The sequence below is a fragment of the Doryrhamphus excisus genome, chromosome 3 (genome assembly GCF_030265055.1).
Source record: "Doryrhamphus excisus isolate RoL2022-K1 chromosome 3, RoL_Dexc_1.0, whole genome shotgun sequence".
Lineage (NCBI taxonomy): Eukaryota > Metazoa > Chordata > Actinopteri > Syngnathiformes > Syngnathidae > Doryrhamphus > Doryrhamphus excisus.
Window position 1 is genome coordinate 6,027,080 of NC_080468.1, and position 24,125 is coordinate 6,051,204.

General features: G+C 40.7%; 1 protein-coding gene across 3 annotated transcripts in view; it reads left to right on the forward strand.

Annotated features, from left to right (window-relative positions):
* Positions 1 to 23,690, forward strand: part of LOC131126501 (laminin subunit alpha-3-like) — a 58,936-nt gene extending 35,246 nt beyond the window's left edge. For 2 of the 3 annotated variants that reach the window (XM_058069119.1, XM_058069120.1), the window contains exons 36-77: positions 256 to 396; positions 499 to 660; positions 1,616 to 1,717; positions 1,795 to 1,878; positions 1,980 to 2,210; positions 5,240 to 5,353; positions 6,321 to 6,439; positions 6,520 to 6,600; positions 6,673 to 6,746; positions 7,415 to 7,468; positions 7,549 to 7,700; positions 8,887 to 8,997; positions 9,063 to 9,174; positions 9,286 to 9,453; positions 9,719 to 9,915; positions 10,067 to 10,183; positions 10,267 to 10,421; positions 10,652 to 10,793; positions 10,870 to 10,969; positions 11,061 to 11,177; positions 11,272 to 11,442; positions 11,517 to 11,662; positions 11,739 to 11,933; positions 12,020 to 12,168; positions 12,584 to 12,746; positions 12,851 to 12,978; positions 13,221 to 13,365; positions 13,439 to 13,534; positions 13,610 to 13,767; positions 13,841 to 13,958; positions 14,034 to 14,174; positions 14,257 to 14,387; positions 15,315 to 15,452; positions 15,522 to 15,642; positions 18,662 to 18,798; positions 18,869 to 19,049; positions 19,922 to 20,080; positions 20,159 to 20,324; positions 21,106 to 21,263; positions 22,216 to 22,309; positions 22,399 to 22,518; positions 22,834 to 23,690. In XM_058069119.1, coding sequence (XP_057925102.1) covers positions 256 to 396; positions 499 to 660; positions 1,616 to 1,717; positions 1,795 to 1,878; positions 1,980 to 2,210; positions 5,240 to 5,353; positions 6,321 to 6,439; positions 6,520 to 6,600; positions 6,673 to 6,746; positions 7,415 to 7,468; positions 7,549 to 7,700; positions 8,887 to 8,997; positions 9,063 to 9,174; positions 9,286 to 9,453; positions 9,719 to 9,915; positions 10,067 to 10,183; positions 10,267 to 10,421; positions 10,652 to 10,793; positions 10,870 to 10,969; positions 11,061 to 11,177; positions 11,272 to 11,442; positions 11,517 to 11,662; positions 11,739 to 11,933; positions 12,020 to 12,168; positions 12,584 to 12,746; positions 12,851 to 12,978; positions 13,221 to 13,365; positions 13,439 to 13,534; positions 13,610 to 13,767; positions 13,841 to 13,958; positions 14,034 to 14,174; positions 14,257 to 14,387; positions 15,315 to 15,452; positions 15,522 to 15,642; positions 18,662 to 18,798; positions 18,869 to 19,049; positions 19,922 to 20,080; positions 20,159 to 20,324; positions 21,106 to 21,263; positions 22,216 to 22,309; positions 22,399 to 22,518; positions 22,834 to 22,982 — 5,697 coding nt within the window. In that variant the 3' untranslated portion in view covers positions 22,983 to 23,690. Of the gene's footprint in view, positions 1 to 255; positions 397 to 498; positions 661 to 1,615; positions 1,718 to 1,794; positions 1,879 to 1,979; positions 2,211 to 5,239; positions 5,354 to 6,320; positions 6,440 to 6,519; positions 6,601 to 6,672; positions 6,747 to 7,414; positions 7,469 to 7,548; positions 7,701 to 8,886; positions 8,998 to 9,062; positions 9,175 to 9,285; positions 9,454 to 9,718; positions 9,916 to 10,066; positions 10,184 to 10,266; positions 10,422 to 10,651; positions 10,794 to 10,869; positions 10,970 to 11,060; positions 11,178 to 11,271; positions 11,443 to 11,516; positions 11,663 to 11,738; positions 11,934 to 12,019; positions 12,169 to 12,583; positions 12,747 to 12,850; positions 12,979 to 13,220; positions 13,366 to 13,438; positions 13,535 to 13,609; positions 13,768 to 13,840; positions 13,959 to 14,033; positions 14,175 to 14,256; positions 14,388 to 15,314; positions 15,453 to 15,521; positions 15,643 to 16,910; positions 17,810 to 18,661; positions 18,799 to 18,868; positions 19,050 to 19,921; positions 20,081 to 20,158; positions 20,325 to 21,105; positions 21,264 to 22,215; positions 22,310 to 22,398; positions 22,519 to 22,833 lie in introns of those variants that run through there. The other variant, XM_058069121.1, reaches the window with a different exon arrangement.
* The last annotated feature ends 435 nt before the right edge of the window (positions 23,691 to 24,125 follow it).

Consider the following 24,125-nt stretch of genomic DNA (forward strand, 5'->3'; position numbering starts at 1 on the left):
GGTTGTATTTGTCAGAAAAACACAGTAAAACACAGTAGAGGTGCATGTTTTGACACATTTCCATACGCTTGTGTGTAGTGTTTATGGACTCCAGACTTTAAGCAGTCATTGTATATTCTATATGCACGGGGTTATTCAAAAAGAATGAATGGATTTCATGACACATTGCTACATTTCTCAAGCGTCATATACGTATATATCATAAGAGGTTATATTACTTAGGCTTTGACTTTCTCACATCTCTTTGTCTTGTAGAAAAACGTTGCCGGCATCAGGTGCAACACGTGTCAGGGCGGCTCTTTCTACTTCGACCCCTCCAACCCGAATGGGTGTACCAGCTGTTTTTGCTTTGGCGCCACTGACCAATGTCAAAGCTCCAACAAACGCAGGGGGAAGGTCTGTAGATGTTGCTGTATCAAATTGTTGATGTTTTGTGATTGTGCAGCACTTTTTTTGGTCTTTTAATGAACGCCTATGTGTTCCCTGTCTTGTCTTTAGTTTGTCGACATGCGTGGCTGGAAGTTGGACAGTCCCGACCACAGAGAGGTACAGTCCGTGTTGAACACGGCCAGTAACACGGTGGTAGCAGATGTCCAGGAGCTTCCATCTTCAGTTCAAGCGTTACACTGGGTGGCACCACCCTCATACCAAGGAAACAGGGTGAGCCCATGCTTGTACTTATTGGTACTAGAATCAAGTAAACACACTGATGTTTAATTAGCCCTTTTGCTGCACCTTCTTTTTTACATGAAACATTTATATCCATCTAAATCTATTGTAATTTTTCTCCAAGTATTGTAGGAGATTCGACAGTCAGATGAATGAGACTCAGATTAACTGAAACAATTCATGTAAATCCAATTAATCAGTTCCAGAAAGCCAAAAATGTTAGCATATCATGTTTTTATCAATAGTTTTACAATTATAGATTTACATTGTAAATGATAAATTCAATGGATAAATGAACATTTAAGGTTACTTTTACCTTCATTGAATATGTGATTCTTGACGTCACTTTTCCCAAAGACACAATGTGGCAGCGAGACACCTAACCGGACACCACCTTCCTGTTTTGCCATGAGTTATTTGAATTCAGTAGTGTTCCTCACCTCAATACTGTAACCCAAACTGGAGCAAAATAAAGTTCCAAGCACCAACATTTTGATAAAGACGGTGAGAAACACTACAGGGTGGATAAAAAAATGGACATCATCCTTTGGCCCATACCGGACTTCATTGCATAATTGCATGCGTGACTGAACACACGCCTGTTAAGGAAAAGTAATAAACTGTGATGCAAAATGAGAAACACACAATATGGCAGCAAGATCAACAACTTCCTCTTCAACACCGCCTCGCTATATTACCATGAGTTATTTCTTGACAACAACAGTCTTCCTCAATAACCCAAAATGGAGTTAAAGAAAGTTTGACTGTGGTCCTACTGCTTGATTTTATATATTTATACGTTTTTAGCACACAGCAACACCTGTTGATACAACTTGTCGCTGCGCCTTTTTGTTTAATGACTTGCCTGCGTTATTTCAAGCTGGTATGCTATCATCTACGAGAAGGGCACCGATACAATAAAACATGTTTCTGTTTTTACTGGCAGGTTTCATCTTATGGTGGATTCCTTACCTACCAAGCAAAATCATTTGGCATTCCCAGTGAAGGAATGACCCTGATGGACAGAACACCTGATGTCCTGCTGACTGTATGTATTTATAATGTCTTCACTCTTCAATTGATAATATTCGCATATATAGTATATCCATATCTTGTCACCTCCAGAGTCAGGACATGACATTGGTCCATTTAGCACCTGAAATACAGCTGCCAGACAGAGTCTATCAGGGCAGAGTCCAGCTTGTGGAGGTAAACCTGTAGCCAAGTGTGTAGCCAATACTTGAATTAACATTATACTATACATCTACTATTTTTTTCAATGTTTTTTCTCCAATGGTTTGTTGTTACAGGCAAACTGGCGTCATGCTGGTTCTAACAGGCCCGTGTCCAGAGAACAGCTCATGATGGTCCTGGCTGCTCTGGTCCATGTCAGGATCAGAGCCTTGTACTTCACTCAAAGCCAGCGACTGAGTCTCGGCGAGGTGGGCATGGAGGAGGCCACCAACACGGGGACAGGGGCTCCTGGGAACAACGTAGAGGTCTGTTCCTGCCCCCCTCAGTTCACAGGAGACTCCTGTGAGGTGAGTGACTAGAAGCAGTTGTACATTCACTGAAGACAGTATCAAAATTGTTGGGGCAGTATATATAGATATACATATCGATAACCAGTTCTGGAGTAAAGCTCTGGGTATCATAAACTCTCACTTACTCCCGTAATATTCATTCATCATTCATTTTCTACCGCTTATCCTCATGAGCGTTGCGGGTGTGCTGGAGCCTATCCCAGCTGTCTTCAGGCGAGAGGCGGGGTACGCCCTGGACTGGTCGCCAGTCAGTCACATCTCTTATATATCTTATATCAATAACTATGGCAAAAAAGCATGAAAAAGCAGGTGCAGAGTTATTCCGTTGATACTCGCTGAACTGAGGTCTCACTATATGGACTGACTTGTGGTTTGAAGTGTGAAGTGTGAGGGCGTATTTTTCCAAATACCTCAAAGGAATACCGTCCTGAACTTGTGTGGTTCTCTTGTGAAATTCATGAACACAAAGCCCCATTTTTCCAAAACATCCTTCAGGGAAACCAAGTGAGAGAAAACCTTTGAGTGAAATAGTGCGGTGTCATCTTCGGGGAGCGGAACCTCCCCTTCGTTCTTTCATTTTGCCCAGACACGCCTGAACTCAACATTGCCCCCTTTTCCTCCAGGGAATAAATTCATCGGCTCACAAGACTTGGGTGGAATGTGTATGCTCCTGGAAAACAACCAGTTGGGGAGTTGTGCGGCCAACATTGCGTTGCCCTGGGCTAGGATTTGCACAATCACGCAGACATAATATTAGTGATAATAAAGCTGGGATTACTGTCACGGTTACAGCTTATAAAGACCTGACCAGGCTGTGAGGGTTCATGGTCCAGCTGCTAAGGAAAAGGCTGTGTATTTGCTCCTAAAATCCATTTTTTTATACGCACATTCCATCAGCTTGTGTTTGTTTTCAGTTATCATGTATGAGCCATCCTTTTTATTTGGAATCTACAGGTGGGGTCTTGCATGGGGAAACATCACCTTACCTCAATGTTACTCATAAACTCTGATTGTGTATGCCCTCAGTCGCTTACAGTACAAGTGTGTGTCTGTGGGAGTGACTGTCTGAAAGTCCAGCAGACACACCCACTTGAGTGTTTGCACAGTGTGATTCAGGTGTGACTGTGTGTCTGACACTCCTGGCTGTGCTGAACATAATTACAAACCACAGACTACAATTTTCAAAATATAGTTGTTCCTTCACTGTGTTATGATTTTTCCAAAATATATTATTTAATAATAATGTTTTGTGGTTGAATACAGCCTTTAATTAGTTAAAAAAAAACGTCCATATTGAAGCAAATGTATGTATTATTTTCTTTAAATTGAGCATCTTGCAGTGGAATTTCTGTAAGTGTCCAAAAAAGGTTTTTGTTAAAATAGAACATTTCCGACTAAAGTTTTTTAGTTAGCGAACAATATGGTGTGTGTCGGGTGGCACGGCGGTTGAGTGGTTAGCGCGCAGACCTCACAGCGAGGATTCCAGGGTTCAATTCCACCCTCGGCCATCTCTGTGTGGAGTTTGCATGTTCTCCCCGTGCATGCGTGGGTTTTCTCCGGGCACTCCGGTTTCCTCCCACATTCCAAAAACACACTAGGTTAATTGGCGACTCCAAATTGTCCATAGGTATGAATGTGAGTGTGAATGGTTGTTTGTCTATATGTGCCCTGGGATTGGCTGGCGACCAGTCCAGGGTGTACCCCGCTTAGAACTTTATTTTGCTCCAGTTTGGGTTACAGTATTGAGGTGAGGAACACTACTGAATTCAATAAATAACTCATGGCAAAACAGGAAGGTGGTGTCCGGTTAGGTGTCTCGCTGCCACATTGTGTCTTTGGGAACAGTGACGTCAAGAATCACGTTTTCAGTGAAGTTAAAAGTAAACTTAAATGTTCATGTATCCCTTTCATTATATGTATTTATATGCCTTTAAAATAGTTTTCTTTATAAAAAAAAAATAGTAAAACTGTAAAAACTTGGTCAGCATCCGTTTACGGATTAATGACTGTAACCCACCTTCCACTGTACATACAGTATATTAGATGCTGTGAATGATATGCAGTATTCTACACTGGTCACTAGATACTGTGATGTTTGGTGAGACACAGAAGCACCAGACGTGATCGCTGGAACAACAGGCTTTTATTGCATGTATGCATTATCTCATAATAGGCAGAAAAATACCCAAGCAGTAATCCATGCCAAACAAAAACTCAGCTTTGATGTCACTTCCTGTCGGCTAGCCACTCAGCTCCCCTATGGAACATACAGTATTTATATCAACACACACAAACACTTATTAATGTGTTGTGAAGCAGCATTTAGGTAGACAAAGTGAACATTCTCGAATGAGCTCTGGAGGAAAGGAATGAGATCACATGTAAACACCTGCATGTGCATGCTTGTATGCCTGCGTACACTCAGTGGAGTTGGAGATGGGCGTGTCCTCATTGTCTGTGTGTATGTGTAAGAGGCTGAAGCAGGGGAAAGTGGAGCGTTATTTCGCATAGACTAGGCATCGGGAATGTCAGATCACTCCATGGCTCATCGTGGGCATGGCAAATGGGTTCTTTTCAGAGCCCTGCTGTGGGGGGCTTTGGTGGCACTGTGCTGGGCAGGCAACAGGCCCATGCAGAAAGAGAGGGTGTTGCGACCCCGCTATAGCAGACACAACGAGAGATGGACGCGAAGGATAAGACACCAGGAGGATCAGCGAGTAGTATATCCATCTTTGAACGATCGGGGTGCGCTTGTGTACCCTTCGGGGCGTGATGGGGGCCAAGTGGTTGAGTTTCCTTCTGTCAATGACGACTCGGCCTGGGCTCCGATTCAGGTAAAGCTCTCTCAAGTGTGTTTGTTTATCTCCAGAAGGGCAAAGGGCAGTGAGTTAATGTTTCCTCTGGTTAACGTTTATCGCTATTAAGAAAAATTACCTTTCTGAAGGTGTGTACATTAGTTCTGTACAAATGCAATTAACAATAAATTAAAACTTATATATGTCGGTTGCATGTTTGTCTTTTTGTAGAACTGTGCTCCTGGGTTCTTTCGAGACGGCAACGGGCCATACCTGGGCCGCTGTGTGCCCTGTAACTGTAACGGTCTTGCAGACGAGTGTGAGGACTGGACCGGAAGGTGCTTGGTAAGATATGAGGACTCTGCTTTAGTTCTTATGTACGTGTCAGTAAAGTCATTTCCATGTGATACATCATACTTTTTATGACTTTATGACTTTTTTCTTTTACTCATTTACATTTCCACTTTAATTTAATGCAATTTAAAAGTTAAATACATGAAATACATACAATAGGATTTGTCCTATTTTCTTTAAGAAAAGGACAAATCCTATTGTCCTGTCCTATTTTGACATTTCCTATTTTCTTTAACAATAGGACAAATCAAATGGCATACTATAAAATAATAACAATTAGAGCGAAACTGTACATGCTTTTTATTTGCAGGGCGAGCAATATTTGCAATAAAAATTAGAAAATTATTATATAAATAATACTTTAAACTAATGTATATCTACAGTATATTCCCTGATCGGTCGATATTATAAATGTACACAATGCAAAGGCGACCCACAGCCTTACTATGAAGGTTGAATCATTTAGATTCCATCTATTTTCTACGCCGCTTATCCTTACTAGGGTCGCAGGGGTATGCTGGAGCCTTTTCCCGCTGACTTTGGGTGAGAGCATCTGCATTAATATACTTTAATTGTTTAAATGTTTTTCAATATGTACTCTTTTTTTGTAGTTTTTCCTTATTTTAATATACTTTTGTCACCCATCTCGTGCTCGCTTTAAAAGCCCAATGGTATCCTTGTCATTACTCACCATGAAGGGAGGATGAGCCTGTGCACATTTAAAAAAATCTCAACAATCTCCATTATGTTATCGACATGCAAGACCGGGCCTGTGTGCTTGTTGGATCTCCACCCTTGCAGCACGTAGTGCGACGGACACAAGCTTGCACATCAAATACGTTCTTTATGATAGCGTGGCACGAAAACGTCATACATCTTTAGCCCCCTTGCATGTTTTGCAAACAAAAGCCTTGATGGTTGACTTCCATGGTTGTGTACAATGTTCTCTTATTTTTAGAACTGTCAGTACAACACAGCAGGAGACAGATGTGAATACTGCAAAGAAGGATATTACGGTAACGCGGCTCAGAGGACGTGCAAAGTGTGTCCATGCCCTTTCAGTGCATCTACAAACAGGTACAAAAATACAAAATAAAAAACGTCACCTCAGCTAGCTGTTGGTCATTAGTTACATAACACACATGTTGCATTCCCAGTTTTGCAGTGGCTTGCAGAGAGATCTACGGAGACATCCAGTGCATTTGCAGTGCAGGCTACACTGGAGAAAGATGTGAGAAGTAAGTATGACCAATATGGATGTTTTCTAGTTGAAATCCCTCCACTGTCTCACCTGTTCTTTTTCTCCATAGGTGTGCCCCTGGTTTCTATGGTGACCCCTTGGCTCCGGGAGGAAGTTGCAGGCCCTGCGATCCCAACACTGGAGGTTACATTTTTAGATTTTTTTATTGTATTACAGACATACAGTATTAATCCATCATTTATCACAGTTAATTGCTTCCCGACCAAAACCGCCATGAATATTGAATTATATTGATATATATTGAATTTTGAATATCCACATATCCAATATAAAATATTAACATTCAATTATTTTAAAATCAGAATATTAATTAGGGCGGCACGGCAGTCGAGTAGTTAGCGCGCAGACCTCACAGCTAGGAGACCAGGGTTCAATTCCACCCTCGGCCATCTCTGTGTGGAGGTTGCATGTTCTCTCCGTGCATGCGTGGGTTTTCTCCGGGTACTCCGGTTTCCTCCCACATTCCAAAAAAATGCTAGGTTAATTGGTGACTCCAAATTGTCCATAGGTATGAATGTGAGTGTGAATGGTTGTTTGTCTATATGTGCCCTGTGATTGGCTGGCGACCAGTCCAGGGTGTACCCCGCCTCTCGCCCGAAGACAACTGGGATAGGCTCCAGCACCCCCTGCGACCCTCGTGAGGAAAAAGCGGTAGAAAATGAATGAATTAATGAGAATATTAATTATTATGATACATATTTTCACAACTTTTGTATTAGATCATTAGATTGTGCAGGTTTGCAGTGAAAGTGTATTTCCCATATAATTTAGTCATACAAAATTCTTTGCAGTTTGCAAGAACACACTGGAGCCTGGAGACACAAACACAGACGACCGCTGCCAAGGTGATTCAACTTAACATTAAACAGCAAAGCTGACGTTTTATCCTTGATATCTACTTCAAATCCTCCATTGCTTTCCACAGAATGTGATAACTGTGCCCAGACTTTACTGAAAGACATGGAGAAGATGGATGACGAGCTGGCACGGATCAAAGCCCAGCTGGACAACGCCTCAGCCAGCGCCTCTTCACAGGACCAGCTCAAGAAGCTGGAGCGAGCCATGTCCGACACCAAGGTAAGCAGAACCAGTCCACAGACCAACTGCAGTTTTTTTAAAAAGATTTTTCAACTATTTTAAATACGTATTAGTGGTCCCACAATGCTATATAGTCAGTGAGTTGTCCAAAATGTAGCCTTGATGCAATTTTAGTGTAAACATGCGATTTAGTAAACCCTACTTAGCTTTAATGCTAATGAGCTGTTGATGCCATATATCGCATACACCAACATAACATTAAGGATTGGTATAGGACAGACACGGACACCTTAAAATAAAACACAGTTAATCAATAGTCTTTACTTTTTAAATCGCTGGCTAAAGCTGCACGACTCTCAATTAGTGGAATTAGAGGTCGCTGGTTTGACTTCGGCATGTGCAGGCCTTGATTTTTTAGTTTTTCCTCACCACATTCAAGCATACAAGTAAGCAAATATAGACAAGTAAGACATAGGAATCAGTCTGTGCAGAATTAAAAAAGGAAATGGCACCAATCAATCAATACCGGGTGGGCGCACAGTGGGGCAGCTGATCCAGGTGTTGTTCTTATCGGGTGTGTCCCGTTCTGTATGACTGGCACGGCGAAATCGGTCCAACAGGTGTAGCGATTCTGGTCGGGAGTTTTTCAAATTTTAACAGCCACATCATGCTTTGTTACGCCGCATATGATGGGTGGTTCAGAGGTGGTATCTTGTCCACAAGGAGGGAGGTTTTTGCTTCCATACCTGAACCCAGAACTTCGAAAGTGGCTGCTTCTTCTTGCAAAAGTGGAACAAAGAAATGATAGATTTTTTTTTAAATGTTTGGTGTTCATAAAAAAAGTATCTAGGGAACATTAAAAAGTCCCTTTTGCAAAATAGGGGACCCTTAGCTGTAGCATTGTGGTTAACAAGTCAAGACACATTCAGTATATAGTGATGCTTTGAGTACATTGTGCACACTCATCATTCATGCTATGTACACACATACAGCACACACATGCACATGTATTGACACATAATGTCAGGATGGGTGCGCTTATGCAAACATTCCAGATTGGAGCACTGATAAGTAATCACAGTGCATTTTATCCCACACTATGCCTCAACTTGTCTTGACAATCCTGCACTGAAAAAAGGAACATCAATTTAAAAATAATACAATATATTGTCACATTTTATTCATTTGAAAAAATGTTGATTATTTATTTGAAATTTTTGCATAGAATCTGGTCCACAAATTCAGCTCGTCTGTCAACGGCCAAAATTCCAGGGTCAAGCAGCTGGAAGAAGACATGCAAACCCTCTCAGATGACATCGCTGCTCTGAGAGACAAGGTAGATCACACGGGACATGGGAAAAAAAGATCCATATACAATGATACGTTTTCCCCCCAAATCAGGCAGATACAACGGCTGTCGATGCTGACAAAGCTGTTGTTGATGTTGAAAAAACCCACAAGCGAGCACAAGAGTTGGACCAAGAAATTCAAAACATGCTGAAGAAAATTCAAGGTAAATCAATGCAAGCATTTCCTTCCATTCAAAAAGGAGCGTTTGCAGTGTGGTCTGGGACATTTTTGGACAATCAAATTGAATCAATAACATTTATCTTGTTTTATTCAGTTCTGCTAGACCAGCTGAGTGATGGGGGCTCCAGCGGCGGCACACAGCCAAATGAGAATGCAGCTAAAATGTTGGAGGACGCTAAGCGCATGGTGAACGAGATGGAAAGTAGGAACTTCACCCCTGAGAAGACCGCTGCCGACAAAGAAAGGGAGGAGGCTAAGAAACGTAGGATTGAAGTTTGCTTGCACATTTCAGCACTCAGGGAGAATAGCTCTCCACCAAGGCTTATACGGCCATTAAAAGGAATGAGAAAGTAGTGTCAAAAGGTAGAACATACAGATGGAAAATGGACCATGACCTTAAATTCTATCAAGTTGATGTATCAAGTTTGTATCACAAGCTGTGTTCTTGTTCATCCTAAAAGTGTTTTAATTGCTATGAAGGACTTCCATGTTAAATTTATCATCCGATGTTCTCTTCCATCTTTCAGTCCTGGACTACATCAAGGCTAATGTCAGTAAACAGTCGGACCAGAACGAGCTGACAGCAGCAAAGATGCAGGACCAATTAAAAGACTACGAGGCCAAGTTGAAAGATCTGGACAAGTCTCTGAAGGAGGGTATAGACCTAGTAAAGAAAGCCAATGCCCAAAATGGACTCAACGCTAAGGCTCTACCGGATCTTCTGGTAAAGACACATCAGCAGAATTGTGACACATACACATAGTATATATTCTATAAAAAAGTATTACTACAATAGCAATAAAAACAATTCTGATTGTGATTATAAAAATACAATGCTATCTAAAAGTGAGTGTAATGTAGTAATGTTCCCCCAGAAACGCATCAATGACCTAAAAAAAGAACGGAAGACCGTAGAGGACCAAATGTCAATGGCGAAAGATGAACTGAAGAAAATAGACGATTTAGTCAAAGCACTATCCAGCAATAAAACGGTATGTAGCCTACATACAGGGCAATTTTCTGGTGTTGTAAATAGAATTTAACTTTTATTCACCTGCGTTTTCCCTCCATATAGGAATATGAAAAGTTGGCCGCTCAGCTAGATGGCGGCAAGACCGACCTGACCAAGAAAGTCAGTGACATTTCCAAAGTAGCGGCTAAAGAAGGCATTGTGAACGATGCCGAGGATCACGCTAAGAACCTCCAGAAGCTGTCTAAAGAACTTGAAGAGTAGGTTTGTTGCGCCCGAAACAGGCTACCATATTAGGCACACCAGCAAAGAAATTACATCATTTTTTATCATGCGGCTCCTTTGCAATCGAAGTGTTGATGGTCGTATTACATACGTAGTATAAAGTAACTCTTATCATCATACTTACTGTATGTGTTGCGTTTATTATTAATGTTGCAGTTTGTTGTAGTGTCCACCGCATCATAATGAAAGCTGCCCTGTCTTGCAGTTCAGTGAAGAACGCTAGTGCCCGTCCCGAGGTACGTAATGCCAAAGATGCCATTGACGCCTATAAGAACATCTCAGACGCCATAAACGCCGCTGAGGCCGCAGCTAAGGAGGCAAAAGATGCAGCTGAAAAAGCCTTAACTGTAAGTCATTAATTCTTAGTGATTTGTTAAAGAATTACATTGATTATTCACCATAATACTGTATGTCTCTTTATAGAATGTAAAAAACCAAAAACTGTCCCAAAGAGCGAACGACCTGAAAGAGACTGGTGCTGACCTTGTGCAGAATGCACAAGATGCAGCCCAAGACCTACAGAGTAATTGCACCTGTTATTTGGATTCCTCGCAGTAATATATGAGCACTCACTCACTTGCCTTGTTATTTTCACCTTTTTTCCTTCTGCTTAGATACTGCCAACGTGCTTCCAGACATAAAGAAACGCCTGAAGAACGCAGAAAAGAAGAAGAAGGCTCTGGAGAGAGATCTTCTCGATGCAAAAACGCAGCTGAACAACATCAACAGAGGTATCAGCAAGGTCCATTGTGAGCTGCTCGTGTCTGAAAGAGACATTTCAGTCTGCAGGAACTCATTATGTTTCATTGGCTTGCTCTTTGTCAGATGACATTGGAGATATGATAGATGAAGCAAAGAGGAAAGCAGCATCAGCTAATGACTCGGCCGCCGACACCATGAACAAACTCATCGCCATGGGCAAAGAAATGGAAAAGATTAACATCATGCCCGGAAATTCCAACATCGGCAACGTAATGGATGACGTGGACAAATCTGGTAGAAATGTTATTTTTATTTATTTATCTGTAATTATTTGCTGGATGTTAACCACAAAAATCATCTTCTTTCAGTGAAGAACTTGTTGAACACCATCCCGTCACTCAATGATAAACTCTCCGAAGTGGAGAGCTTGACTTCTTCGCCCTTGAGCAACATCACAGAGAACATCAAGAAGATCAAGGAGCTCATCGAACATGCCCGTGACGCAGCCAACAGGGTGACGCCCCGCTTTTGAGATACCTTCTGTACTGCTCTGTTTTGTATTTTAATCTGTTTTCCATATTGCCCTCTAGATCACCATCCCGATGGCGTTCTCAGGCGACAGCTACGTGCAGCTGCATCCGCCCAAGAATCTGGAGGATCTGAAGGCCCACACAGATTTGTCGTTGTCCCTGCAGAGACCCGAGGGCAGGGGGGACGGACGTCGCAGACGCAAGCAAGCTGCAGACAAGGGAGACATGTTTGTCATGTACCTTGGCAACAAAGATGTATGTTTAACAAACTTTTTTGGACGGATTAAGTTTTGAGTTTCTGGATAGATGATGGGTGAATTCTTCCCACCGTGTTTTTGTAGTCCTCCAAGGACTACATCGGCATGTTCCTGAAAGACAATGTGCTACATGGCGTCTACAAGCTGAATGGAAATGAGAACTTGATGGAAATAGGTTACATCACCACATCTCCACATGAGAAAGCCAACTTTGATAAAGTCAACCTACAGAGGTACATTTGCTTGAACTGTTGTATGTGTGTGTGGAAGGGGGGGGTTGCACACATTTGCACATCTGAAGTGCTTGTTTGAATTGTTTATGATTTTTTTTCACCAATATCCTATAAAACGCATTATTAGTCTGCCCCCACACAGCAGAGAAAGGACAGGGACAGGGACAGTTTATTAATAAGCATATTGCGAAACACGCAGCAAAATGTTGTAATAGTAGCACGAAGCATACACGCAACCATGCCAGCTACACGTAGTTACTAAGATACTAAGATATCTACGAACAGGAAGTCAAAAACAGCAACACAGGTTCTGTGATGGTACTAAGAGAATGTGATCCCGTGTGGCTACAGCTATTGGTTTCTATTAGTGGTTATTGAGTTGGAAGTTCTGAACACATCTTTTCTTGTGATTTAGGATTTATGAAGACGTAGAGATGATCCTCACAAAAGACAGCTCATCAGAAACTCCCGGCAAGGAAATTACGAAACAGAATAAAGGAGATGACTCCAAAAATCTCCTGAACCTCACGCCAGATGATGTGGTTTTCTATATCGGAGGCTACCCTTCTGACTTCACGGTGAGCTCATGTCAACACACACTTGAAACAAAGATGCCAGCATATCATTTATTTCAATGTTTTTTTTTTTTTTATTTGAATTTGTCTTTGCTTCTTCCCTTCAGCCGCCAAATTTGCTCAACTATCCCATGTACCAGGGTTGCATTGAGTTGTACTCTTTAAACGACAAGGTTGTCAGCCTCTATCATTTCATACAGATAGAAAACATCAACAAGCAGCCTCCATGCAAGAGGTACCACTATCAAACTTGTCTATTTTATTTAAGGGTTTGGGTGCAGCTTCCTGGCTGCAGTTGCTGATACACAACATTTCATCCATTGTGACCTAGAATACTAACTGTAGCAGAAGTATCAGACCAACACCTAATTTAAGGTTTATGCCACATCAACCCAAAAGTGTCTGAACCATGCACACATGTGATCCTTGTGTTCATTTTGGGGGAGAAAAGAAGTTCATTTATTTCCTCCTGTGCAGGTATGTGGCACCTTTGGATTCCTACTACTTGGACGGCACTGGATATGGCAAAGTGAACATTGACAAGAGTCCATCAGTCCTCCTCATCGGCATGTCTCTCTTAACACATTCAGAAAACGGACTGCTTTTGTACATCGGCGGCAAGGTAAGTTCATTCTTGAGACCTTCAATTTTGTGTTTTTCAAGCATTTAAATCTCCCGTTTCCTCCTCAACGAAGGACGATTACTTTGCGGTGACAGCAGAGAAAGGTGTCGTTTACCTGCATAGCAACTTGCTGCAACAACCTGCAACTGCTTCCTTGAAATCATTCCCGGTAGGAGCATGCCTTAATTATTCATTTAATGCACTGAATTTAAAGAATCATTCTAATCATTTTTTTTTTAATCAGGCGAACGACTGGGTGAATGTCCTCATCGTTATTACAAGCGCAGGGAAATTTACAGTGAACATAGCCAGTAAAGTGGTGGCGTCAGCCCAAGCTCAGTTCGACAGCAATGACTTTCAGGAGTATTATATTGGTGGTGCACCACAAGACTTGAGAGAAAAGTATGTTGGTCTCATTCCTCCCTGTTTTCGTATTAAAGACTGGCTATAAAGTAACTTGGCTGTGTGTTGACAGAAACAACATCACCATTCAAGCATTCAAAGGTTGCTTGAAAAACGTGAAGCTGGGCAGAAACTTCAAACTGATAGACGAGCAAGTGGGCATCAGCAATGGCTGCCCTAGAGATTTCCTGGTGAGACCACATCTGAGCATTACGAATGACACTGCCATTCATGCATGTTACTCATCAGGCCATCTTCTCTTTCAGACCTCACGGAAAGCAGAGTTCAGCTTGGGGAGTTCTCTGTCTGCCGACCTCTCGGGCTTCAGCCTGGCCAATGATGTGACACTCTCGCTGGGCTTCAAGAGCACCGACAACCAGGGTGTCCTCCTGCTAAACAAAGAGCTGGTGGGTCCCTCAAAGCAAATCACTGCCACTGAAAGACCAGCATTGTTCATGTTTGACGTTTGATGTTTTTGTCTTTATTTAGGGGAATGCACTTCAGCTGGCTTTACAAATGGGCCATGTGGTTCTGTTCTTTAACAACAAAATGTGGACTTCTAACAAAAAATACGATGATGGCCAGTGGCATTATTTGACTGTCACCAGAAGAGCTGGCAGGTATGGGCACACTACAAATCTTTCTACAATTGTTTTATAGATTAGCATAAAATAGTCAAATGTTGCATGAATATGACCTTTGACCAAGAATGGCAATGATAATCAATTAACCGATCCTTAGAATTCATTGTTGAATAATGGCATCTTGAAGCAATTGAGACAAATTAAAGTGTCTAAAGAAAACACCAACCTGATGTCATCATCTCCATTGAGGGAAAATGTGGTCACATTCCCCCTCTAACTTTGACCCTCATTCATTCATTTTCTACCGCTTTTCCTCACGAGGGTCGCGGGGGTGCTGGAGCCTATCCCAGCTGTCTTCGGACGAGAGGCGGGGTACACCCTGGACTGGTCGCCAGCACAATCACAGGGCACATATAGACAAACAACCATTCACACTCACATTCATACCTATGGACAATTTGGAGACGCCAATTAACCTAGCATGTTTTTGGAATGTGGGAGGAAACCGGAGTACCCGGAGAAAACCCACGCATGCACAGGGAGAACATGTAAACTCCACACAGAGCTGGCCGAGGGTGGAATTGAACCCTGGTCTCCTAGCTGTGAGGTCTGCGCACTAACTTTGACCCTAATTACCCAAAATATCTTCCATTAGAAATCTTGCTTGACTTCTTGCTATGAAGGGAACAAGAATGCCAGAATGGGGTGATTGCCAACAGTCAAAGGTGGAAACAAAGATATACAGTACAGTACAGTACAGTATGTTAGCAACTCTAATATGCCCAGTAAATCATGCAAGGCCCCTTTTAGCACCATCTTCGCTCGAAAAAGGAGCAAACAATTGAAAGATTTTTCCCATGTTTGGTTCTCATGAATAGGCTCTTACATATTACTGTCAGAACATCTTAGAAAAGTCCGTTTCGCATCCTTTCCATGAAAAAGTGTGCTAATTGTTCCCATCAGGACAGAATTGATCATTGATGATGATGACATCGGTAGAGAAGAAGAGAACAACAATCCCAACCTTCCAAACACAGGAGGCAGCACCGTCCTTGCACTCGACAACTTTAAAGGCTGCATCTCCAACCTCTACACCAGAAGGTGATTGTCAACGTGAAGATGCGCTCACCATGCATGGCCGGGTTTTATACGGTGTTGTTCTTCTCGCAGGCCCAGCCATCTGTACAAGGCCGAGGACCTCACCAACTTCAAGGCGTCTGGAGACGTCCTGCTGGACGTATGCACCAGTGACAGTCCTGTCCAACAGATGCTTGATCGCGCCCCCAAGAAGGTGAACATCAGGTCTTAGTGTGTCAGTGCACTTTGAAATGCAATGAACAATTTACACTCATGGCCATATGGGTGCAGAACATCTCTAAAGAAGGCAGGAGTCATGTGATCCACACAGAGGGGTGATGATCATTAGTTTACATATTATTGACCAATAGGAAAACATTATACTGAGATATGAATAAAACAAACACACACACTTTTGTAGCTTAAAATAAAATGATTATGAATAAATTTATGATGATTATATATTAGAATACCATTTTTTGTTAGTGTTAAGTGTTATTAAAAGTTACAAAATTATTTTTTAAATAATAATAATAATAATAGAGGAGCAGAAGAATTATTTAGGATGTATATAACTACTCTAATCTCTACTTTCTACTCTACTCTAATTGTTACAGTACTTTTATATATGTTTACATACAGTATGTCATTAACATATATGTACATTTATACAAGTAGTAGTAATAAAATTAATACATAATAATAAATAATAATAAAAAACATAGTTCATTAAATATTAATAATGAATAATACAATGAAATAATTTATCAGTGTTTAGTCATGATTGTAATACATTTTACTTCTACTTTGGTTTACAATTTTTTATCAAATATATATATATATATTTAAGTCAAGTGCTGTAGTAAGTTGTTTTGTTTAAAAGAATAAAACATTAGTATTAGTTAATAATAATAATAATAATAATAATAATAGAGGAGCAGAAGAATTATTTAGGATGTATATAACTCTAATAATTATTACAGTACTTTTATATATGTTTACATACAGTATGTCATTAACATACATACATTTATACAAGTAGTAGTAATAAAATTAATACATAATAATAAATAATAATAATTAAAAAACATAGTTCATAAAATATTAATAATGAATAATAAAATGAAATAATTTATCAGTGTTTAGTCATGATTGTAATACATTTTACTTCTACTTTGGTTTACAATTTTTAATAAAATATTTTTCTTTAGGTCAAGTGCTGTAGTAAGTTGTTTTGTTTAAAAGAATAAAACATTAGTATTAGTTAATAATAATAATAATAATAATACCAATAATAATAATAATACCATTACAGTTAAGGAAGAAAGGTAATAAATATATGGTTAACTCACTGGCTGATTCTGTACGGTGTCCATCAGGTAAGTGCATCTTCCATTGTGCTCATTGTGCTCACTAGGGATGAGCATTTGTAGAACATCTTGCATTTATTTCACTAATTTCCTTCTACTGCCTTATTTCCAGAGATGAAGGAGAAGGGGGAGCCTTAAAGACCTGCTGACAAGAGTCTTACAAATAATAATGTGGCACAGTGTGTTTATTTGCATGAATTTATGGAACATCATCAAAAAGGAGCAGTCAACGTGTATTTGTTTGCCTAAACTGCAGTCACTCATAAATAAGTCAAATCATCTCATGGTCTCTTTCTTCCATGGCTAACAGTCGTACACAAGCATGTTGTCTCATCAACACACACCGCCAAGAACCCTGCCCCTATTCTCCATTTCCTGTTTTTCACTAACTTACATCATCACCTTTATCACCACCATGTCATATGAAGGAAACCATAACACAACAAAGTACAACACTTGAACTCAAACTTCCATCACCTTGAATTCTTTTGTATCCGATTACACTGTGTGTTGCCCTAACACGGGATGAGCTGAATAAATGCTTCTTATCACATGACTTCACAGATAGAATCCGTAATGGCTGCTTGACATCACATCGTGGTGTGATGTCAAAGACACCATGCAAAAAGATTAACCCATAAAAGTGTAAAACACAACTGAAACCACATGTGTCATAGAGAATAAAAATGTTTGTGTTTCTAGAAAATGTTTTCATGTGTGAAGTCATGTCACATATACCAATAGCATCTCGATCATCAGAACAAATATTTCTATTATAATGTATTACTGAATAAGATCATTACTTATTAAATCATTATTTACTATAACTGTAAAATTACACATTTATATCTTCCCTCAAGAATAAAACTGGTAAACAGTACATGTTGAACACAGGAAGTGAACAAACGATCATGGTATTAATTTCTGAGACATGGAGAAGGCTCGGATTGAATAAGAGCTGCTCCCTTTGAGGCTAGTTGAATTATGTAAGTGTAATAGTGAAATTTGATACTGTATATAAAACCGTGATGCATATTCAAAAGAAAATAAAACATTACAATGATTATTGTAGAGAAATCATTATTATTATTTATATTTATAATATTATTTATTTATTTATTTTACGGGGGACCGAGCCTTTTCTGTGGTTGGCCCCAAACTATGGAACTCTCCCCCCTCCCAAAAAAAAGGCCCCCCTCTCGTCTTAAAACCCACTTTTATTCTCTGGCTTTTAACTCGGAGTGAGTCGTATGGTCCTGTGTCTTTTAGTTCTTCGTTTTTATTGTAACTGGTTTTATTTTTTATACTTTTATTGCTTTGTTTCTTGTTTTTAATTTTACTATTTTATTTCTTAAATGATCTTTCAGTTTTGGATTATTACTTTTTAATTTTACTAGTCTGTACAGCACTTTGGAAACTCTGTTTATAAAATGTGCTATATAAATAAAGTGGATTGGATTTAAATTATTATGACATTAGGCCACTATCATTTCATGTGTATTAATGTGTAAGGGCCCCAAGGTTATTTTAAGCGGCCCTTGAGGGGCCTCTGCTCACATTTGTGGCCCTCGGATTCAGCCTCTGCCTCATGTTGGCAGCACACAGTTGGCTGTCTAAATCATTGAATCTCAAACTGTGGTTCACCTATCACTCTGGTACGCAGCATTCATCTGGTGGTTCTAAAAAACAGAAGACAAATGCTGGTACTTGCCAAGCTTAACATTCTGAATGTAATACGTATGTTTGAGAACCATTGTTAATGATTACTTTTCTTCTAATATGCAGGACATGTCAGTGGGCCTGTGCTCCAGGATTCATTAAAGAGCCTGTTTTCATTTGTTTTCCGCTTGTGTTGTTTTTAAGGATGTCATGATACAACGGCTGAACGAGAGGGTGTCCAATGCGTGTGCGCTACCTGGCTTGGTGAAAGACGCTTATCACATGGGCGGGCCCGTCAGCCGCTTGAGCTACAGCCTGCCACTACAGGTGCTTCAGCCCAGGTGAGTCCCGTCACAGTCATAGTATCTAAACAAGTCCCAAGTGATTCATGATCTTCTCTCCCGTCTCCAGGCCCCACTTCTCCATGGACGTCAGGACACGGTCTCCAGAGGGCCTGCTGTTCTTTGCTGCTACCAGAGGAGGGCACTCTCACCTGGCTTTGTACCTGTCAAAAGGCAGGATCAGACTGTCTGTGGGCAAACACAATGAGATCTTCAACAGGGAGAAATACAATGATGGAAAGTGGCACTCGGTGAGTAGACGCATTCATCGTGCTGTTCCCTCTGCTGGATCTGATTGGGCACTGCACCACTTGACCTTGATGCAAGTAGAATCCAAATCATTCCAGCTGCACTTTTTTTTGTCGGATCCTCTCCAAAATTGTATAGACGACTTTAGCTGCTGTTTCTAGTATGATGCTGATAAAGCATATTCTACACTACGACAATCATGATGTCAAACATAAATTAATAAATTAATTACATTGAGCAATACCAGCCCAATATAAGACGCCAATATGAGAAAACATGCAAACAGCTTCTCTCAAAGTGAGTCAGAGCTTTTCTTCCTGTCACTCACACACCCACCAGTGACCTGTCTCAATGGTTCATTCATTCATTCATTCATTTTCTACCGCTTTTTCCTCACGAGGGTTGCGGGGGTGCTGGAGCCTATCCCAGCTGTCTTCGGACGAGAGGCGGGGTGCACCCTGGACTGGTCGCCAGCCAATCACAGGGCACATATAGACAAACAACCATTCACACTCACATTCATACCTATGGACAATCTGGAGTCACCAATTAACCTAGCATGTTTTTGGAATGTGGGAGTACCCGGAGAAAACCCACGCATGCATTCCACGACGGTGGAATTGAACCCTGGTCTCCTAGCTGTGAGGTCTGCGCACTAACCACACGACCACCGTGCCACCCCTGTCTCAATGGTTGTTATGATATAATATTATATTTTATATTTTTGCAATTTACTATCTGTTATTCCACTGATATTGAAATGTATATATGATATTCAGGGTGGTCTTATATTTAGGTCAATACGATGGTCTCATTGTAAAAGTAACATCTACTAAGATAGTGTCCAGATGTCAGCTGTTGATGTTTCCTGCAGGTAATGTTCAGTTTAGAGAAGAAGAAATTTCGACTGGTGGTGGACGGGATCCGAGCACAAGACGGTCAGTTGACTGTGGCTGATGTGGCCTCCATGAAGCACTTCATGCCACCTGTGTTGTTGGGCAGTGCCCCATACTACCTCCACAAAGAGTTAAAGGTACACACAGTAAAACTAACTACAGTTCATGTCATCACACGTTCTTCTACTCACAGATTTGTCATTTTTAACTTCTAGGCCAAGTCTCTGCCAAAGCAAACTGTGTCGGGCTGTGTCCGCAATTTCAAAATGAATGGAGCGCCCATGTTGTATCCATCCACGAACCACGGGGCCGGCCCCTGTTTTGAGGGCCCGACCCAGAGAGGGGCTTATTTCTCAGGGAACGGAGCGTACGCCATCATCAGTGAGTTAGCACTCTTCAACAACACCGACACTGAGTATAGACCCATAGATATGATAGATAGGATATTACATATGCTGTACATGAGGGGTGCTCTGATCAATGAGGCTAATGTCATTAAATGTCATGTCTCATCAATGTTTTGTATCATCACTGACGCCTAGTTGCTCCAATACTACATATAATCATTATAGTAATGATAATGGTGTTATTTCATTTGAACATGCATCAGATTACAATTGAATGCATCACATAATCAGTTCCCAGTTCCACATGTCCAAAAGTAGTAGGAAGAATTAAAGCTTATTAAATCCTACCGCTCCATCTGGTACTTTTACAATCAGTAACTGTTATATTTGTTCACTTCCTGCTTTCCATAATACAGTTTAAGGTTAAGGTTTTTTTTATTTTTTATAATGCACCTCGTACCAAAGTACGAGGTGACCATACAATGACATAATGTGTACCATAGTAGACTTAGACTTAATGATTATCATTATCATTATTTATCCGTTAATTATTATTAGAAAAAACACAAGTGAGGGAGCAATATTTGAACCACGATGCAGTGAGCGATGACTGTACTATAAATAACGATATTAATACTAATAAAATAATGTTATTTTTTAAATTCATCATTACCGGGCTATTTATTCATTTATCTCAACTGCTTTGCTGTCTGAAGAGTAACATGTTGAGGCTGCACTACTGTGCATCCATGTAGAACGTCCTTCGTAATGATCTTAACAATAATATTAAAAAACAAATCCATTATGGCTTCCAGATGACTCCTTCGCCGTGGGATCCAGTTTTGAATTGCTGCTTAACATCCGACCAAGGAAGCCCACCGGACTCCTGTTACACGTGGGTGATTCATTTGGGGCTCAGCCAGGATCGACCACCTTGGGTCACTATGTCAGCATTTACCTGCTCAATGGAGAGGTGAGGCCTGACGCTCTGAGTGAGGTGCATCATTTTTAGGGTCCAACAGATCATTAGGGAAGACATCTGCAGCTGCCACTCTTGGAGTACAGTCATTTCCCCAAAGTAAACATAGTTGGCCTCATGTTTGTATTAAGAGTTCAAGTAAGAAGTGTATAGGAAACAATGCTAACATGCTAACTTCCTTAGCAAGAGGCTCATTTTGCATCACCTTTTGATTGATGGTCCAATACTCTCCTATGACTTTAAGGAAGTCTCTGCCAAGTAGTGAGATGTTGCACTACAGCAGGTGTGGGCAAACTATGGCCCAGGGGCCACACGTTTGAATCCGGCCCACCAGTTGCTTCTAAAGTATTTCATTGAAATGAAATACCTGGCAACATGACTTGTAAGTAGTCGGAGTGAGTCAATCTGAGACAACTTTCTGTGGTCTGACATTCGAAGTGCTCCTGAAAAAAGGGACACAAGCACATATCACAGATTGTATGGCGATTTTACAGATAAAGTAAGACAAATCATTACAGGTAGACTGTTAGAATCAAACACTTAAACTAGTGTGCATATAGCAAATATAGAGTCGATTTTGTTAACTCAACACAGCCGGCGGGTGAAAATGTTTGCCCATGCCTGCACTAGAGTTTAATCATTCATTCATTTTCTACTGCTTATCCTCACAAGGGTCACAGGCTTGCTGGAGCCTATCCCAGCTGTCTTCGGGCGAGAGGCAGAGTACACCCTGGACTGGTTGCCAGCCAATCACAGGGCACATATAGACAAACAACCATTCACACTCACATTCATACCTATGGACAATTTGGAGTCGCCAATTAACTTAGCATGCATGTTTTTGGAACCAACCACTCGTCCGCCGTGCAGCCCACTAGAGTTTATTCTGAACTAAAACACATCACAAGACACCGTGATGCTAGTGTTTATTACCTTCTTTTTTTAGGTGGTAGCACAAGTGAGCAACGGCAAAGGGGAATTCATGGCGTCCGTGCAGCCAAAAACGACGCTATGTGATGGAATGTTTCATAAAATATCCGGTAAAATGCCCTCATTCATTGTCAGTGCGTATACTTGCATACATGTAACTTACATATAACATACATATAACATGTGTGATGTCCTCCAGTCATCAAGAGGAAGCACGTTGTTCAACTGCATGTGGACACAGTGGACACATACAAGATAGGACCACCGTCCTCCATCACCACCACCAGTAAATATCCCCTCTATGTGGGGGGCATTCCTGGTGAGTTGACTTAACAAAAGTATTGGGACACCCAAAAGAAGTGAAATGGGAAGGTATGGTATGTTTATTTGTATAACCAGTTACATGAAGGAACATCTCATGGTTACATTTGCACAATTGAACATGTCTAAAAAGAGTAGGAAGATACAGCGCTCCTATTTTATCCTAGCCCTTCCCCATGTTAATTTCCCATTTTCCTCCGCTTCCAAGATGGCCGTGTTTCGTCCATATAGTGTCTTGTCATAGAGTGACATGAAATGATATTTTGCAAAGGATGGCCCAAATGACAACACACGCATCTGTCACACTCTGCAGCTGACACATCCTCGTCACTGATGACGCCGCCCGTCAACTCGTCCTTTGTGGGGTGCATCCAGGACATGACTCTCAATGGCGAGTCAGTCTCTTTCGCCAGGTTGTCCTCTGTGTTTGGCCCAGTCAACCTCAAAGAGTGTCCGGGTTGAACAACATGAGGCATCACTGTGTCTTTTTGGGACCACCTCCAAGCCAACCATGATGTGCAATGTGTTACCAAGACAGAGAATGTGTGTCTAAGATTGTATATAGTATATCGTGTGTGTGTGTGTGTGTGTGTGTGTGTGTGTGTGAGAGAGAGAGAGAGAGAGAGAGAGAGATGAATGGATGTATTTATTTCAGAATCATGACAAACACCAACTTGTCAAAACTCCTAAATATGTGATGGCTGGCAGTGTACATAACACAGCACTTTCAGAACATTCATGAAAGATATTTTATGTGTTGGTGCTTGAATGGAGATGAAAAATAACAATTGTTATGATTATTATTATTACAGATGGACCCAAACATTTATACTATATTTTTGCTGTTGATGGTGCTTGTTTGATTTTCATTTTTCTTTCTTGTAGCATGTTTGGTTATGTCTGCTGCATCAGACATGGTATTGATTACATTTTCCATTTTGCATTCCTTTTGCATGCATTCTTCTCTGAAGTGTCTGTCTGCGCCAAAAAAAAACAGCATGTCCTGATTTAAGTGGAGTTGAAGACTAAAACCCAAGAATATCAACAAGGTTTACCTCTGAGTACAAAAAAAATGCAAAACAATCGGATTTTTAATTTTTTGTTATGACTCGCATTCCTGTTTTGTGACCACTGGTTTTGTTTACCATTTTGTAATACCTCCAATTAAATGTCTTTATAAATCTCTGCCAAGGTACATCTTTGCATTAGTAGTTGAAATATATGAATTACTTAGATGAAGTACTCTTAATTCAGTTATATGGGACATAACTTCACTTGTATAACGCTTACAGTACTGAAACCGCTTCGAAACTGTTAGCACATTTACCTGCTGATGACGCAGCATCAGGAGCAACTGGGGTTCAGTGTAGGATGATACATTTAATTGCCTTCTTTAAATAACCACTAATATGAACTGGTACAAGCAAATATGCTATTCATCTGCCTCATACTCTTGTTACATTATTGTTCTGTGCTGCCGAATACAACTATCAGTATAGATAGAGTGTAAACTTGGACATTATTCCATTATTTTATGTGTGTAAGTCGCGCAAAGCATTTTATAGGTATACTACTGAGATAGTAATAATTCCCATTTTACTTGAA